Source organism: Athene noctua, chromosome 6, assembly GCF_965140245.1.
Source record: "Athene noctua chromosome 6, bAthNoc1.hap1.1, whole genome shotgun sequence".
NCBI classification, from domain to species: Eukaryota; Metazoa; Chordata; class Aves; order Strigiformes; family Strigidae; genus Athene; species Athene noctua.
This window is the reverse complement of record NC_134042.1, coordinates 41,686,185-41,701,802: the sequence shown is the minus strand read 5'-3', so window position 1 is coordinate 41,701,802 and position 15,618 is coordinate 41,686,185. Positions and strand designations below refer to the sequence as shown.

At 42.5% G+C, this 15,618-nt stretch overlaps 1 protein-coding gene across 4 annotated transcripts in view; it reads right to left on the bottom strand.

The window, feature by feature from the left end:
• Positions 1–656: 656 nt before the first annotated feature.
• Positions 657–15,618, bottom strand: part of TRMT61A (tRNA methyltransferase 61A) — a 29,356-nt gene continuing 14,394 nt past the window's right edge. The window contains exons 4-6 of one of the 4 annotated variants that reach the window (XR_012633807.1): positions 7,782–7,900; positions 4,584–4,698; positions 657–1,113 (exon numbers count right to left, since the gene is read on the bottom strand). Coding sequence is in view for 2 of the 4 variants with exons in the window: in XM_074908743.1 (XP_074764844.1) it covers positions 1,066–1,113; positions 4,584–4,698; positions 7,606–7,900 (458 nt within the window). In the remaining 2 variants the exon portion in view is untranslated. Of the gene's footprint in view, positions 1,114–4,583; positions 4,699–4,721; positions 6,436–6,479; positions 7,901–15,618 lie in introns of those variants that run through there. The other 3 variants (XM_074908743.1, XR_012633806.1, XM_074908744.1) reach the window with 3 other exon arrangements.

The following is a 15,618-nucleotide window of genomic DNA, read 5'->3' as shown; positions in this document are numbered from 1 at the left end:
TGGGACACCACCTGTGACCTCCATGCTCCTGCAAGATCCAGCTAGGACCTCTACCCTCTGCTCCTTATCCTTGAACTCATTACTTAGCCTTATTTATCCTATAACTAATGGCTTCAGAAAGTGCCTTAATTCTATTAGATTCCCTAGCTTTTTGCATGGGTGGCTCTGCAGCCTTACTCATGGTCTTTTAATATTATTTTGGGGTGTATAATTGAATTGAACCACTCTTGGGTTCTCTATAATGAAGTGGGGCAGGGAGAGAGAAAACTCCTGGCTATGTGGCATTTTGAGCAATCAGCAGCCTATGTGGTATTTCTGCTTTGTTGATTTTTACTCCAGAAAATCAAATTCTGGCTGGTATTCTGCAAAAGTGCAACAAAACATGAATATCTGCTGCTAGTGTGACTGCACTGGATCCAGACTATCCAAAACCAGTGCCACATTTTATTGGTGGGGGAAAAGCAAAGGATCTATCTATAGTCACTGACCCTTCGAATTCACAGGGAGTTTGGTTGGTTTTTTCAGCTTTGATAAAAACAATGCAGCACATAAGCCTCTTTGAGTCATCCTCTTTGCTATAAGAACAACCATAAACAGCTGATTTCTGAGGCAGATGTATTTATAGACTTGGGATACAGATTTTTAAAATGCCACTTTTCTGCTTCAAAGAGATTGACTTACATTTTTAATCTGTATAAAATTAATCCAGCTAATTAATGAAAATGGCTACAGAGTAAAATGAATTAAACTTTCAGAAAATCATTAAGCATTGATATGGCTGCATGCTCTGATTTGGTAATGAGTCATGACAGCATGAACATTATCTAACTATATTTGCATCCAGGTACTGTAAGAACTGGTGGGCAATGAGATGATACCATGTGGGAGCTTTGCTCTGGAGGAGATTCTTGCTTAGCATTAGGAGAGCACTGTTATTTAGGAAGGAGCTGTGACCCTTCTAGCAGAGGGAAGATCTAGGATGTCAGGTCCTGTTTTCCATCCTTGCACAATCCCCTTTCGCGTCAGCCTTTCAAATGAGTGTTGCTGTGCCGTTTCCCAAGAAGCCTATGGAACCAGGGCCCAGGCCATCAATGGAGTTGTGCTGAAATCCCACTGAAATAAATGAGTAAGGAAAGTGGGTAGGAGCTGGGGCATGAAATCCCTTCACCTACTTTGAGAACTAGCTCTTTCTTCAGGCAGTCATTAGCTCCCTAACATGGAGCTACCTCCACATTCTCACAATAGCGACGGGTATCTTCTGCTGCAGCCATTTTACAAATCCCTTCCCCTCCCTGAGTAAATGTTTGCAGGATCCAAAACAAACTGCATGAGAAATGAGGAACTGTTCCCTTACAAAGCAGAAACCACGTCTCACATGGAGATTTATCATGCGGAAGAATTGCATTTTCTTCTAGGGAGGCATGTTGCACCTTGACTCTTATAACTCCATCAGAAGTGGTACGGGAAGGAGCTGGCAGGTGCAAAGGCACTTGCTCAGTCTGGAGGAAACACTGAGCCCTGTGTATTCCCTCAGAGGCAGAAAATGCTCCCAAGGATAATGCAGAAGACCCAGCACTGTTCCTGAGGTCGGGAGAAAGCCCTGGGCTAGCTGACACACTGCACACTGGTCATGCCCCATCTGTTTTGCCCCTGGCTTGCTCAGCTGGTGAGCTCTTTGGGACAGGCTCTGTGTGTGGTGTTTAGCCCACCTGGGCCTCCTGGTGTTGCTATAATGCTGGCAATGCATAGGGGCTGGATGCAATGCCAGCAACCTGTTGAGCAGGGATACAGTCCCATTTATAATTTGTATAAGAAACCTTAAGGAGCCCAGTGCTGCCATCCTTGCTCTGACGTGTCCACAGGCTGGTAACCAGCCGTAACCATGTGAATATCTGCTGTCTCCACTGAAAAAGGGCAATTTTCTCTCTCTTTAATGTGCTGCTAAGATCAATGAGGAAATGTTGACAATGAAGCATTCTCCTGGGAGCACTGGGTGGTAAAAACTGGAAGTGGATTTCCTATCTGCAAGGCTTTGTGTGCTTGTGGGGTATATATTCCACTCAAGTATCACCCGTTTTCTTAAATGTTTTCACCGTATCTGACAGACGACACAAAACCACACTAAGAGAACAGGCAGAAACTGCAACCTGATTTCTCAACACAGGTAATAAAACTGCTTTCTTGTCCCATGTTCTTGCCTATTAACATATTGGAGTGGGTGATTCTTTTCTCTATTGTATATAAGTATATTGTATATTTTGCTAAGATAATTTAGACCATACTGCGACTCTTGTAATGACAGCGTGACATGACGTACGTGTAATCCAACAGGTTAAACTGAATGCAGAGGCTTTAAAAACCTCTTTTCCCTTCCCTCCCTCTTTTCCACTCCATCAGTCATAGATACCAGCCTACATGACTTGCTAAAACAGCCTGACTGAACTAACATCCTCACTAATGAGCGTTTCTCATCCACAGCTTTCAAGAGGAGCCGTTGAAACCTGATGAGGAATTGCCTCTTCATTGCAAAAGGTCAGGAAAGGAGGGGCCTTCTCTCAGAAATCATTCTCTGCCTTCCTACTGCTTCTTTCACTTCTTCCAAGCAGATCTGGTTCTCAAATTCAGCCGATTCCTAGGAATAGGTGGCTCTTAATTTTATTTCCGTTATTTTGAAGTAGTGCTTTATGGACAACTTCTAAGGGCATGGGAGACCAATGTAAAAAGTACCAGAGTCTACAATCTCATCATCTTCCTCGCCCCCCCAAGTGGAATAAAATAACTTCTGACTGAGAATATTTTGGCATCACAAAGTTTCATTCCACATGCCCGAGGACCAGCCATGCTGAGTCGCAGACACCTGTGTTAGGAGTAACTACTGCTAACATACTTTTGACTCAAGGAAGGAGCAAAGCAAGAGAGGGATTGGAAAATCTCACTGCAGACTTCCCCTTCCTGCACGGTGCCTAACACAAAGGGAGGTTGCTAAAGCAACAGTTTCTCCTAGCTGACTAGAACTAGTCATGCACATGGGCTTTGTGCTGAATCAGTATCAGCGCTATCAGAAAAAATATGGAAAAAGCTCCTTCCTCTACTTATGTAGCTTTGATTGCTCAGCCAGCAACTCTGGGAGCAGTGGTTCTGAATTTACTCGGTCCTAGTCTCTGACATTGCATGCAGATATCCAGACCCCTGGGGAGAGCTTCTCCACAGCTCCACTGGAACCATTCATGCAAATCGCCCTCTTAAGAACTATAAAGTAATACGATATTTAGCATCAACCCACTCAGCCCCCACCGAAATAACTTCAGGCTGAGGTCTTCAGCGGCTTGAATGATGCTGTGCTGTTGCCATGGCAGCACACTGCTCTGCAGGGTGCTGGGGTCAGGAGCAATCCGGCGGCTTCTCACCGCAGCACCTCGCAGCAGCTGTACCTGCAGGGCCTCTGCGGCTGCATGTCCTGATGGGGTGGCAAAAAAAAGCCATTCCCCTCACCTTGCAGTACAGAAAAAAAGAGGAAAATGCCTCCCTCTGCCAAAAACCTGGTTGTGCAATCTGAGTTGCCTTGAAAGTGCCAGGAAGAGCTGGTGCATGCTAGCACTACATCTGTTCGCTTTGGGTCTGAGGGCAGAAGGGGAGATGACAGGAACACTCCACAGCAAGGGAAGCCCTGTTGCAGGCGATCTACTTTAGCAGCCAGGTAGAAACACACAGGTACGGTGAGATGCCCCACAGGCCAGAGTTCCCAGCCTTTATTTCTATCAGCATATCAGCCAGCTAACCTCAGAGTTCAAAGCTGTTGACCTGTGGCAGAGAACAGCGTGTCCTGAACAGCCTACAGAAGGACACAGACCTTCTGGGTGAGATATGCAGGTAAAGGGCTGGATACCAGTGAGGAGGATTATTTTTATTTTACTATTTAATTCAAGGTTTATTTGTTCCCTGTGTTGATACTGATGCAGATTCATTCCAGTTCAGAAGCCGTCACGTAGGGAGAAAGGAAATAACACAATCTGGCTCCCCTCTTTTGGCATCTGAACAACACAGTTCCTCAGGAGCACTCAAGAGGCCAGCAGCATGTAAATACTTTCCCTCGTGGTGACACAGACAGAACTTTCTGGTAGTAGAGTAACCCCCTTCCTCCCTTTGACTAGTCACAGCTGCACGTATCTTTGGTGTAACATCATGGTTATGCAATGCTGACTCTCCCACTTTGCTCTTATTTTGCCTCTCTCATATTTGCGCAAACAGAAGCCGAGACAGAGCACGGCCACAGCCTCCGAGAGCCCAGCCATTTCTCGACTCTCCTCTTCTGAGCCTGCACTGCTCCCACTGGCATCAGAGGTGAGCTGGGAGCACTGTCCACCACTGGATCGCAGCCCAGGCAGGCACAGTTTTCTCCGGCCTCTGTCCAGAAGGAACCTGTTAGGGCATGAACACGCTGGCTGCCCAGTGCATTCGTTCACCTAAATGATGCAGACTCTGCTGGGATGCACACTAGTATTTACAAGTAGATCTAGGCTCGCTGCATCTACGGGCCCCCCTCCTTTCTAGGTCACCGTGACTTCCGCAATCATCCTGCTCACCAGGACTAATGGAGCACAGATGTACTCTCGAGGGAGAGAGTGCGAACCAGAACCCTCATCTCTGAAACGCTTCCCAGGAAGAACCATCTCCTCACCATCACGTATCCCAGAGTACCTAAGAAGAAGACAGAGCAGGAAATTAAACAGAAAAGTGAGTTCCTAGCCCTTTTGCTACTTTATCTCTATAAGGTCCTCAAGCAGAATTTATGATCACACTGTCTTCAGAGGAAAACAGTGTTGTACTAACAGGTAAGCAGGAAACAACCACAGTGATACAGATCTGCAATGCTTTAATTAAAGCACAGGTAAACAGCAAACAGCAGCAGACCTCCCCAGTGTTTCACAAGCCTCATCTGACTCATTATCATATGCCTTGTTGGTTGCAAGGTGTCCAAGACTGCTCTCCATGCTAGCTCGCAGGGCCTGGAGCACAACAGGACAAGCTGAACCTGGCTGTCAGGCAGGGCTGTGTACTGGTGCTTGTCCACAAAAACTGAGGGATCCAAGTGCGTGGCAGCAATGAAAACAAGCAGCCTGACAACCTGGGACTGAACCATGTCAGGGCAGGAAGAAGAGATATTTCATTCCAGACTGCAGACTAAAATGTATGAAAAAGAGAAATGAGTCTCTGAAACCATGACCCACGTAGATTCCCCCAGTGTGGTAGGAAAGACCTATGTTCCTGGTTTACCACTTTTGGCAGGGAATGTATCCAGAATGTAAAACATGGGTGATCATAAGCAGAATTAAACAGTGGGGGGTTCTGGCAGCACAGTACTATCCATGCTTGACAGTGTGGGATCATCCCTGTGACCCTGACAACAAAGCAAGAGCAGGAAGTGGTGTGGTCCTGCTGGCTATGGCTGGGATTGGCAACAAAAACACAGAAGCCTTTTTAATATTGCAAAGACAGAAATTAAATCCTTCTCCTCTTACGCAATGCTTGCCCTTCCTCAGCAGGGATCAAATCAATATAGGACCATGCAAAGTCAATGGCTTATTTCAAGGGGTTTTGAATTGGGCTTTGTAGGCAAAAAGGCATCAGTCTTGTTTCAAGCTCCATAAAGACACATTGGTATTTCCATTTCACATCTATTCCTAGGACAGAAATGTGACTCTGTTCCTCTTTAATCCTGTTTAAATGTTACACTGTTTTAAAATAAAGTTTGTCAGGAAAAAGAATCAAGTCTAAGGTTGGAATTATCCCTGGTGAAGATTGGGGATCCCACTTGTTATTGAATGAGAATCACCTTGAAGAAAGTTAAGAACAACCTTGTAGCATTAATGCTGTATTTCCCCATCCTTTCTTCTGGTCTGTGTTGTTACCTTAGCCTTACTCCCATGGTGGTGGCTTAAGCACACAAACATGTGCATATGCATATACATGCCACTACACACATATGCATATACATGTCACTATAATACAGCTACCAAACCATATAAACAGTGTTAACAAGTAACTGTGTGCCTTTCTGGAGGACATTAACAGCAGTAGAAAGAGAACTTTCACGTAAGTTCTGGAGAAATGCTACAGTTGTAGGCCAACTTATATAACTGATTTAGTTCAACAGAGTTGCTTTCTGCCTTTAATCTGCTCAACAGTTTATCTTTGCTGTCGTGATCAGTTGAGCTTTCTCTAAACCATTATGGATTAGGGTTCTGTTATAACACGTTAAAAGCTTAGCTTTGTTTATTTTTGTCAAGAATGGGGGAGGGATATCAGGTTCAAATGTTCAGGCAGCAGTTTATGAATGGTTATTTTTCTGACACAGCAATCAATATATGCAGGTACGGAATGCAAGGCACAGCTGAACGCTTCCAGAGACAGTACTGGTGGTTGGAATGAAGGTATCTGTGAATTCATTAAAAAAAAAAAAAAAGAAAGAAGGGACTTCATAAATTTGCATAATTATTTTAATCTGTAAATACAAAATTTAATCCAGCATTCAAACAGTTCATCATACCCACCAGCTTTGTATGGAAGACCAAAGAGTAAATGGTCTGAAAACTTAATTAATAAAGCTGGTTGAGGATTATACTAAGTTTGCATTGTTGTTGCAATCTGGAGACAGAAATCCTGCCAAAAGCAATCTGTCATTCAACTGCAGGAAGATAGTACACCATAATGCACATAAAAAGCCAAACAAACGGAACCTCAGCCACACCGCTTACAAAGAGGTGTTCAGACAATATTAACCAGCTGTTCAGTGAATTTTCACAGGGGATTCATCAACTATGAAAGTGGATGACCTATTAGGAGACTACAGTATGAATCCAGGTCCAAATTTCTACTATAAATTGAGGAACACAATATACTCTTTTAAACCAAATCCAACAATTAGCACACTTCTCTGACCTTCATGTAATCTAAATGATTCGCAGATGCCAGCCTGGAATGAAGTGAGAGGCTATGTTCCTGAGCACTGTCAATAATCCTCTGTGCAGCTGAACACTGTTCCAAGGAAACACTCATTTTCTGTGATCAGTTGTGCTGGCAACCCCATGACCTCACAACTTTCATATCTAAAATGAAGCAAGTAGGCACTTTCACATTCCCAAGAGCAATACAGACAACAGAGAAGTTTAAAAAAATAATTGTCTAGTGGTGCTAGAAAAAAATAAAAACATAAACCTGGTAAAGTAATTCAGAAAAGAGGAGAAAAAAACCCCCATTTTTTTGCAATTAGTGTGCTGTTTGTTTTGCTTTCTTATTGGGAGGGATCTTTATTCTGCACATTGCAGTGAATGGCCATTCGCTACTAATTCATCTTCTTTCTGACAGCAAATGGAGCACCATTCCAGAGTTTCAACATTCCCTTGATGCTGCTCTGGTTAATGCTTGTGTGCTATTTAAACAAAGCATATTCCAACCAAATCTGACTATATATGGAATTCCCCAACAAGTAAAAATTTGGATGCCCTACAAAAAAACCCATGAAAACAGAATACACACACAAACCACTCCAAAATGCACAAACGCAACATGTACTAAAACAGGCTCTTGGTGGCAAAGGTCAGGTACCCAGTGTGGCCGACCATCTCCCTGAGTGGCACGCTGCTTTTGAACTGCACAGTTCCTTGCTGCAGATTAGCGCTCGGGCTACCTTGGTTTGATGGGTCGCTGCTGTCAAAGCCAGTGCTAGAATTAGCCTCAGCTGCTTTTCCAAGGTCAGGGATTTGCAAACTAATTGTCCTTACATTGTACACTCTGAGCAGAATTTCCAGGGTGTTAATCTCTGTAAAACCATATTCTTCCATCGCTAGGCAGGTTCTTTGGACTTGTTCAATGCAAGGGGAGAAAGAGCAGATACGGCCACCTGCAAAATGAGACAGGTAGTGGAAAAGAGAGCAAAAACCAAAACAAAGCACTTTTAATCTTTTTCCAAATTCTCACAGATGCACATAGAATTACTATCATACAGAGTGAAAATGTTCCTCAAGAAAATCTTCAGGAGGCAACTATGCAGTTTTAAAGTGTCGGCACAAAATCAAACACGGATCACTCTACAGATCCTTTAAAAATTGCAACAGCAAATTAATCTTCCAAATCCAGTGTTGCCCATCACGTTTATTCATGATAAAACCATTACAGCAACAACTCTTTTGGAATCACTATCCACTATTCTGGATCGAGACACCAAACTGAAGTTGGCACCTACACAAAGCCAGAAGTTATTCTCCACACACTGTACAGAGTTGCCTTCATTAGAATATAAGTGTGTGTGCACGCACACTCTGACAAAAGTGGCTGTGTTTATTTGAGAACGATGGTATGCGTGCACAGAATAAAGTAATCTCTCCAGGCCATAGATGGAGTGCTGTTAAGGCTTTACCCTTTTAGTCAAGCTGACTAGCATGTCTCCTGAGCAATAAAGTTTACTGGGTATGACATCGGGCAGGTGTATGGCAAATGCTTCAAAACTCTAGGATAAGACTTCTAAATGATAAACTAACACTTGTCTCCTTGTCTGTGCACAGTTTGGATTTTTTGTTCTAAATACAGAGTATTAATAGGCCCCCTACAACTTTTTGCATGCTACAGTTATCTTAAAAGCTGAGAATAGAATGATTCAGATTTACTCTGAAAAGCCACAGCCAAATCAGATCAAAGAATTGTAAGGACACTGTCTGCTGTAAAGCCAGGGCATGTACTTTCACCCGGGACACTGTTCCACAAGGCAACTGCCCTTCCTGAAAAGCTTTTGTGCTGGGGGAAGGAACACTGGGCAATGCAGCTTCAGCTATTGTTTTACTTAGTACAATTACATGAAAATGCTTGCTGACCTGATTTGCATTCCTTCCCAGCCCTCTCCCAGGCTCATCCAGTCAAGCCTTCCAACACCAGTTGTCTAAGTAGTTAAAGACAAAGTGAGAGCAAAGCATCCTGCTAAAAATAGAGGCTATGCTGGGACTACGTGAAGCCTGCTTTATCTCAAACTCCCCTTTTTTTTCCTTTTTCGTTTCTAAAGTCACATCTCTAAAAAAAGAAAGCATCAGGCCTGCAAGCGTCACTGTAGCACTCTAGTTACTGTGCAGCAACTATGTGCTGGGTACTGACAGGGGAAGAACACTTTCCATGACCATTAAATCTACCATACACTAAATAGGATTTAATTTTAGTCCTGAAATAAAGTCTCCACAGCCAGGAGTTCTTATGCATCTTCAGAACAAAGTACCCTGGACAAGTAATTCCCTGGAGTGACAATTAAAAAACAAATCTAATAATCACTTGCAAAATTAATGCTGGTATGTGTCATTATTAACCAACTCTGTTGATGCCAATTTAATTGCACACGCAGTCGCTAGCTCCCATGAAATTAGATTTATATGTTCATCAGGATGGCCAGGGTTACCCAAATGATTCTGAATCAGACAGCTAATCTTTTCTGGCCAAAGCAGTACACACTTCTACCATGTTTGTAGATGTAATAGAGAAAAGCTCAGGAAGGAATTTCTGTTACATAATTAGAAAGCTACTATGATGCCCATATGTTATAAAAAAGATGTTATATTCTTATTGTGTAGGGAACTGAACAAACGTCTAACGTAGTTAAATGTCAGTTCACAATAACTCTTTGTCTGCAAAGCAAGAATTTGCAGAGAGACCAGAGACTTACTACTATTTCATTCAGGCTTTTTGGTTTGGTGCTTTATATTGCAATAAAAAAGGGAAATATATTTACATTTACAGTAAGTCTGCTCTTATTTATTCTGACTACAAGGGTTTCAAGATATGTTTAGGCTTTCAAATTCACATGCTCTAGTTTTACAGTCAAAAACTAAGAAGCCTGCACACAGCTGTTGCCATACAAGCTGCAGAGCCGCCTACGGTTCTTGTCAAGCCTTCAATTAAAGGCAGAGCACCCTTCATTTTGCCTCGGGATGGTCAGCTGAGCACAGCATGTCAACACCAAACTTGGTGATGATTTATCAGACTGCTTCCTTGCAAAACGGACTGCTTGGGGAAGTGGGGTCACAGAAAATAGGCTTTCAAACCGCTCAGTAGGGAAGAAAGCTCTTGCTTGCATTAGCTAATATCCAGAAGGGAAGTGCAAAAAATAATGCTACTTTACTTACTGCCCTGCTGGAAGCTTCTCAGATATGAAGAGCGAGAAAACAGCATAACAGCTGGTATTCCATATAACTGAGAGCATCCAGTGGGTTTTAGTAGTTCTGCCAGTTTCATGCTTTCCCTTTCATACCTGTTGTTATGGTTATTATATATTATACAGCCCTCCCAAACATATGTACCTACAAATAGCTTAGAAGCAAACCCACTAAGCATCTGTCTTCATGGATCCTAACAAGTGGGAGAGGGGTCTCCTCTGCTTTTTCCTGTAGACGCCATTGGACAGGCTGGATTTGACGTGCAGGCTGGACTTGTTTGTTTAAGTAGATATTAAGAGAAGGCTGGAAAGCTACAATTAGCAGAAAGTTGGAAGGCAAAAATGAAACTGCAGTTCCAGACTGCAAGAGGCTGTCTAAAATAGAAAGATTTGGGAAGCTTCAATTGCCATGGTGTGTTTAGACCAGCAAAAAATGTGGACTCTGAGCAACAGAAAACCAGCACTCAGAAGGACAGGCTCATCCGTTCTAGGAGCAGAGATGCTGTCATCCTCAATAGACCAGATGCTTCTGAATTCTCCACACGGTGGGCTGCCCTCTGTACCCCCACAGGATTACCAGCTAGGCAACACCCTTTCTGTCACAATCACCACACAGATATAAATCTAGATTTCAGCATTCACAATTCTCAAATTCTCCAAGAGCCCTCTTGTCCTTTAGACATCGAGAGGCATTTAAGGCTTAAAGGACTTGAATATGCATTGCTTTGTCTTGCCATGCCAAGGATTCCTTAGTGAATGAAGAAAAGAAACGTACTCCCTCCCTCTCCGCTTGCTGGGGCACACTGCTCTGTGGATCGCAAAGGGAAGGACTAGACTAGAGAGCAGTGAAAACAATGGAACGGAAACTTTTCAGTACAAACAGAGTTTATGTTCTTTCAGAGTTCTCCTCTTAGGAAAGCTACCATTCCTAAATTTGGTTAATGAGATCTGTGTGTCATCATAAATTGATATAGTAATTATCTGAGATTAATCCTGTTCACATTGGGAAGCTGTGTGAGCTTTTTGATCTGAAGAGCTGTCTAAAAATGTGTTTATTCATGTATAATGCATCTGACAAGTGCTACAGTTGAGAAAGAGAGAATAATGAGACTGTATGAAAGACTGAAATTTTTTTCTACCTCCAGTTTTACAGGGAGCGAGCTAGTTTGAAACATTTAACGGAGAGGTTAAATCTCCCGAACCCGTAGGCTGGAACAAGCCCACACAGTCCTGGCAGTCATTGTAATCAGCAATAGGGTCGAGAGGATATGAAAACTGAAGTACAATTCAGACTGGAATGATTAGAGAAGAGAGCTTAAGGGAAGGAGGAAATAAAAGATAAGATTTGCATTCACATAGCACTGTATATTTTAACAGACAGTATCTAATTAGTAATCAAGGGACACTCCCTGGCACCATTACAAGAGGTCAGTGTCTTGAAAGGTGCTCCTCCTTCAAGAGCAGTCCCTGGTACGTTCCTGTGCAGCTCCAACAATTTTGTTTCTGGTTTGTCTGACCAAGGACTAACACCTCTACCAGTTCTATTTAGCTAATAACTGCATTAGGTTTTGAGTATGAAAAATCTGGCAGTGCTACCCAATTGACAAGAACTCCAGTGCATGCTTATGATATAGAAAATGTGTCCAAGCTATATGCTTTCACTTCTGTAGGTTATAGTATGTGTCACAAGTGCTCTAAGAGGTTTTTTCATCATTCCAGTATTATTCAGAAGATGCAAAAAGAACATATGTAGTGCAGCACCAATAAGTTCCAGGGAAAAGGGCCTGTAATTTTAGAAATGATTCTGTGATGTAAAGAATACAACACAGCATTTTTATCTCTGATAAAAGAACACAGCTCTGGGTTTTGGGACTTCAGTGCACTGTCGTAATTGGAGGATTACGTTACAAAGACCTCACGGAAGAAAAAAATCACACAGGCATTTTCATTATGTAGGGGCGAGGCAGGAGAGTCACTGAGCAGCATCAGTGTGGCATTTACTCTGTGCTAGTAGGACACTAAAAATACTGCCTCTGTAAAAGGGGACAGAACGTCCTTTAAGTGAGTGTGCTTGTGGGCGATTTGATGCAGCTTCCCTGACAAGTGAAATTAGAGGATTCGGCTGTTGGAAGACATTAAAGGATGTTTCTTGATTCAGAAAAGAAAATTTTCTCCAAATCACTTGCCAGCTCATTAATAGGAGCTTGATGTGATTTTCTGCAAATGTGACCTTAACGTCTACGTTTGTAGGTGCATCCTTCAAAAAGGAATCTATTCCTGTTCACTGTTACTGGCTGGCAAAAGCATGCAACAAACAAATTAAAAAATCAGGTGGCTCCCAACTGGGGAAGAAACCCTAACAACTTCCTTTAAGGATCCTTTCATCCCAAACTACTTCCAAACTGTGTAAAGGCCAACAGCTTTGGCCAGGATTCCACAGCATGGATTACAACGCAGGAATCCTTCTGCTTGAATCTTGACATGTGAGAGAATCACTTTTACTTCAGCCAAGGCCCATCATGTGCACCTGACCTATCAAGCCCTGACAGACTGGAGCTAGGTTAATGCTGTCCAATGAGATATAACTACTGGGGCTGGCTCAGCAAACAGCTGCTGTTTGATGAAGCTGGTTTGGGGGTTAGCACCCGGACCTAGATCTTAGCAAGGCAGGTTCGCACTAGACTAGATGGCCCCTCAATGTTGAGAAGATACACTTCAATTTAAAGTTATTTTGTGGATCTTTAACCTCACCTTGAGTTAATTCTCCTTTAAACCAAAGCAGGTACTACATTAGCAAAGGCTGGTGCTGACATTTTAGCAAGCACTTATTACTTCATCCATTTATTCCAAAACAATCTCCTGGGAAAATGAGAAGCGTTGATACTGACTTGAGTGCCACACGCCTGGGTGGAGAACAACAGTATGCTAGACTGTCAGGCCTAAGTCCTGCCCTAACACCTTCCCGGTGTGTTCCTGAGGTAGCCTGAGCCCAAACAACATCAGCCTTGATGTCACTGCCCTCTTCTCAGTGTGATTCAGCCTGGGGTACTCCCTACCCAGATACCACAGGGGTGAGATCTGTGACCAGGGATTTCAGCTGCTACTCAAAGCTACACCTGGGTGGTTTAAAACGGGACCATTAATAACCTCTGGGGCTCAAGAAAAATAGTCAGTGAGACTTTTGACATAGACATAGTATTCCCTGAAAGCTCAGGGGAGGAGGGAGGTAAGCCTAAATGAAAACTGAAACTAGATAAACCAGGCAGTGCCTTACCTGCACTACAGGCTACTGGGAGGATGAGGAATTATTTATTCTTCTATACATCATCTGTAATAACCAAACCTGGCAGGTTAGGGCAACAATCAATGGCTATGGTAAGGGGAAAAAAATGCAGATAAGACCTGTTTTAAGTCTACTGTGTACAAACAAGACAAATATAAGACTTTGGAAATGAAAACTAACTACTATGACAAAGAGCACTGTACTGCTGAAGGGCTTCTGTGAGGGCAGGAAATGCAGAGGGCCAAAGAGGGAGATGTTCGGAGGGAACTTGCCCTGCAGAGTTTCAGGGGGAGACCTGACAGCACCACGTTACCTGATTCAGGTGATATCTCAAGGATCACAATTTGATCAACTCATAATTTAGGGGCTTTATGATGCTCAAGGAGTAACAAGTCTGAATCTAAGAGTAAAATCTTTAAAAGAAAAAAGGGAAATAAAAGCAGAGTGGTTTTAATAATTTTGTGCCTCAGACTGTTAATTTAAACACCATCTAGGACAGATTTGTAATCCAAGAGGCCAATCCAACCTAATACATGGCTGTATTTTTCCATCTCCCTACCTGAAAATTTAAAATCTGTATGAAAATTATTGTACAAATGGGTTTCTGCCTCATCTTCCAAAGCCTTGGAAGAAATAGACAATATTTATAAGAGTAGAGTAGGTGGGTACAGAATTATATTCAAAACACCACAGTATTCAGCTGTGAAATGACTGTGAGTCAAAAGTTTCAGGGCATTTAAGAACTGTGGAGCATTGAGGATATTTTTGTTACCTCACAATTTTTTCAATTTCTTCGTTTTTTAAAATTTAACCTGAAGGGGTTAACAGGAATTTTGCAAAATCCACCAAGGTCAGGTATTGGGAACAGCAGCTATGACTATAGAAAAGCATTAATCAGCAGATGCTGCAAAAGAAAAACAGTGCAGATCTGGAAATGAAAGCAAGTTCTGCAGTGCAGCAGTGCCCGAGAGATATTACAAGCAGCATTTCTGCTGAAAGTGTGACTTGTGAAATCAGCACAGAGGGATGCAGCTGAGATGCAAGCTTGAACGTCAGCAGAGCACATCAGAGAACAAGAACCTTCTAGTCACAAACCTACTGTGCCATTTTATTCTTTTAGCTCTTCAGAGGTTGGCAGTGCTTTAAGTAGGAGGCCAAGCTACTGTAAGAAGTGTATTTACAGCATACTGCAAGGCATAACGTGAGTGATAAATGTACTCTGTAAAGAGGATCATTAACACTCAGCCTACTAGGAGCTGCAACTATTCAGGATCTTGAGCTTAAGTAGGAGAGAAAACACTGATTTGATAAGGTTTTGTTAAGGTTAAGAACTCTCTCTTACAAGCTGTCTCAGCTGAACACTCTATAATGAACACTGTGGTTTTAAAAAGGAGGCTAGCTGATGCTGTATATTGCTTAGCTCCGATTCCATTCAAAGTACCTCAAAACTTTAGGGAATAAATTACCACCATCGGGCAGTACAGCTGCGATTTCTGCATGGCACATCACAATAAAACCCACAGTGTGAATGGTTCAAATGTGACCCTGTCCAGATGTGAGAGAGAGGGTGTGGAGGGGAGAGTGGAACGACTCATTTTCTCCAGTGATGCTTTATCACTATACTAACTCTTGGAAAGGTGGTGAAAAACAGCAGTATGTGCACAAACTGTTCTTACTGCAGAAGAGCTTTAACTATTTGAAAACAAAACAAAGGAGTACTATAAAATTATCTGCCTGCAGTTACAGGAAAGTAACTGCCTGCAGGGAAGCAGTTACAGATGCTCTTCTATCGTATTTTAGATTTTACAGCAGTAAAAAAAAAAAACAACAACCAAACCACAACAACACTACCCACATGATTTGGAATAAAACAGAAATGTGGTAAGTTTGTACCTATTACTACTGCGATTAATTATACTGTATATGAAAACCAGCTTTTGTTTATATGCAAAATAGCAAAATTTTAAAAATGCCCCCAGCTCACTCAGGTACTATGAAACACAGAATATGAGCCTTAGATCAATACCAGATCTCAGACATTGGTGGCGGTTTGCAGCAAAAACTGCAGCAACTGCATCTTTGCCTTTTGCCTGGTATATAAAGTGCAGGATGCCACTTCACAACAGAAAAATGTGGGATTTTAAAG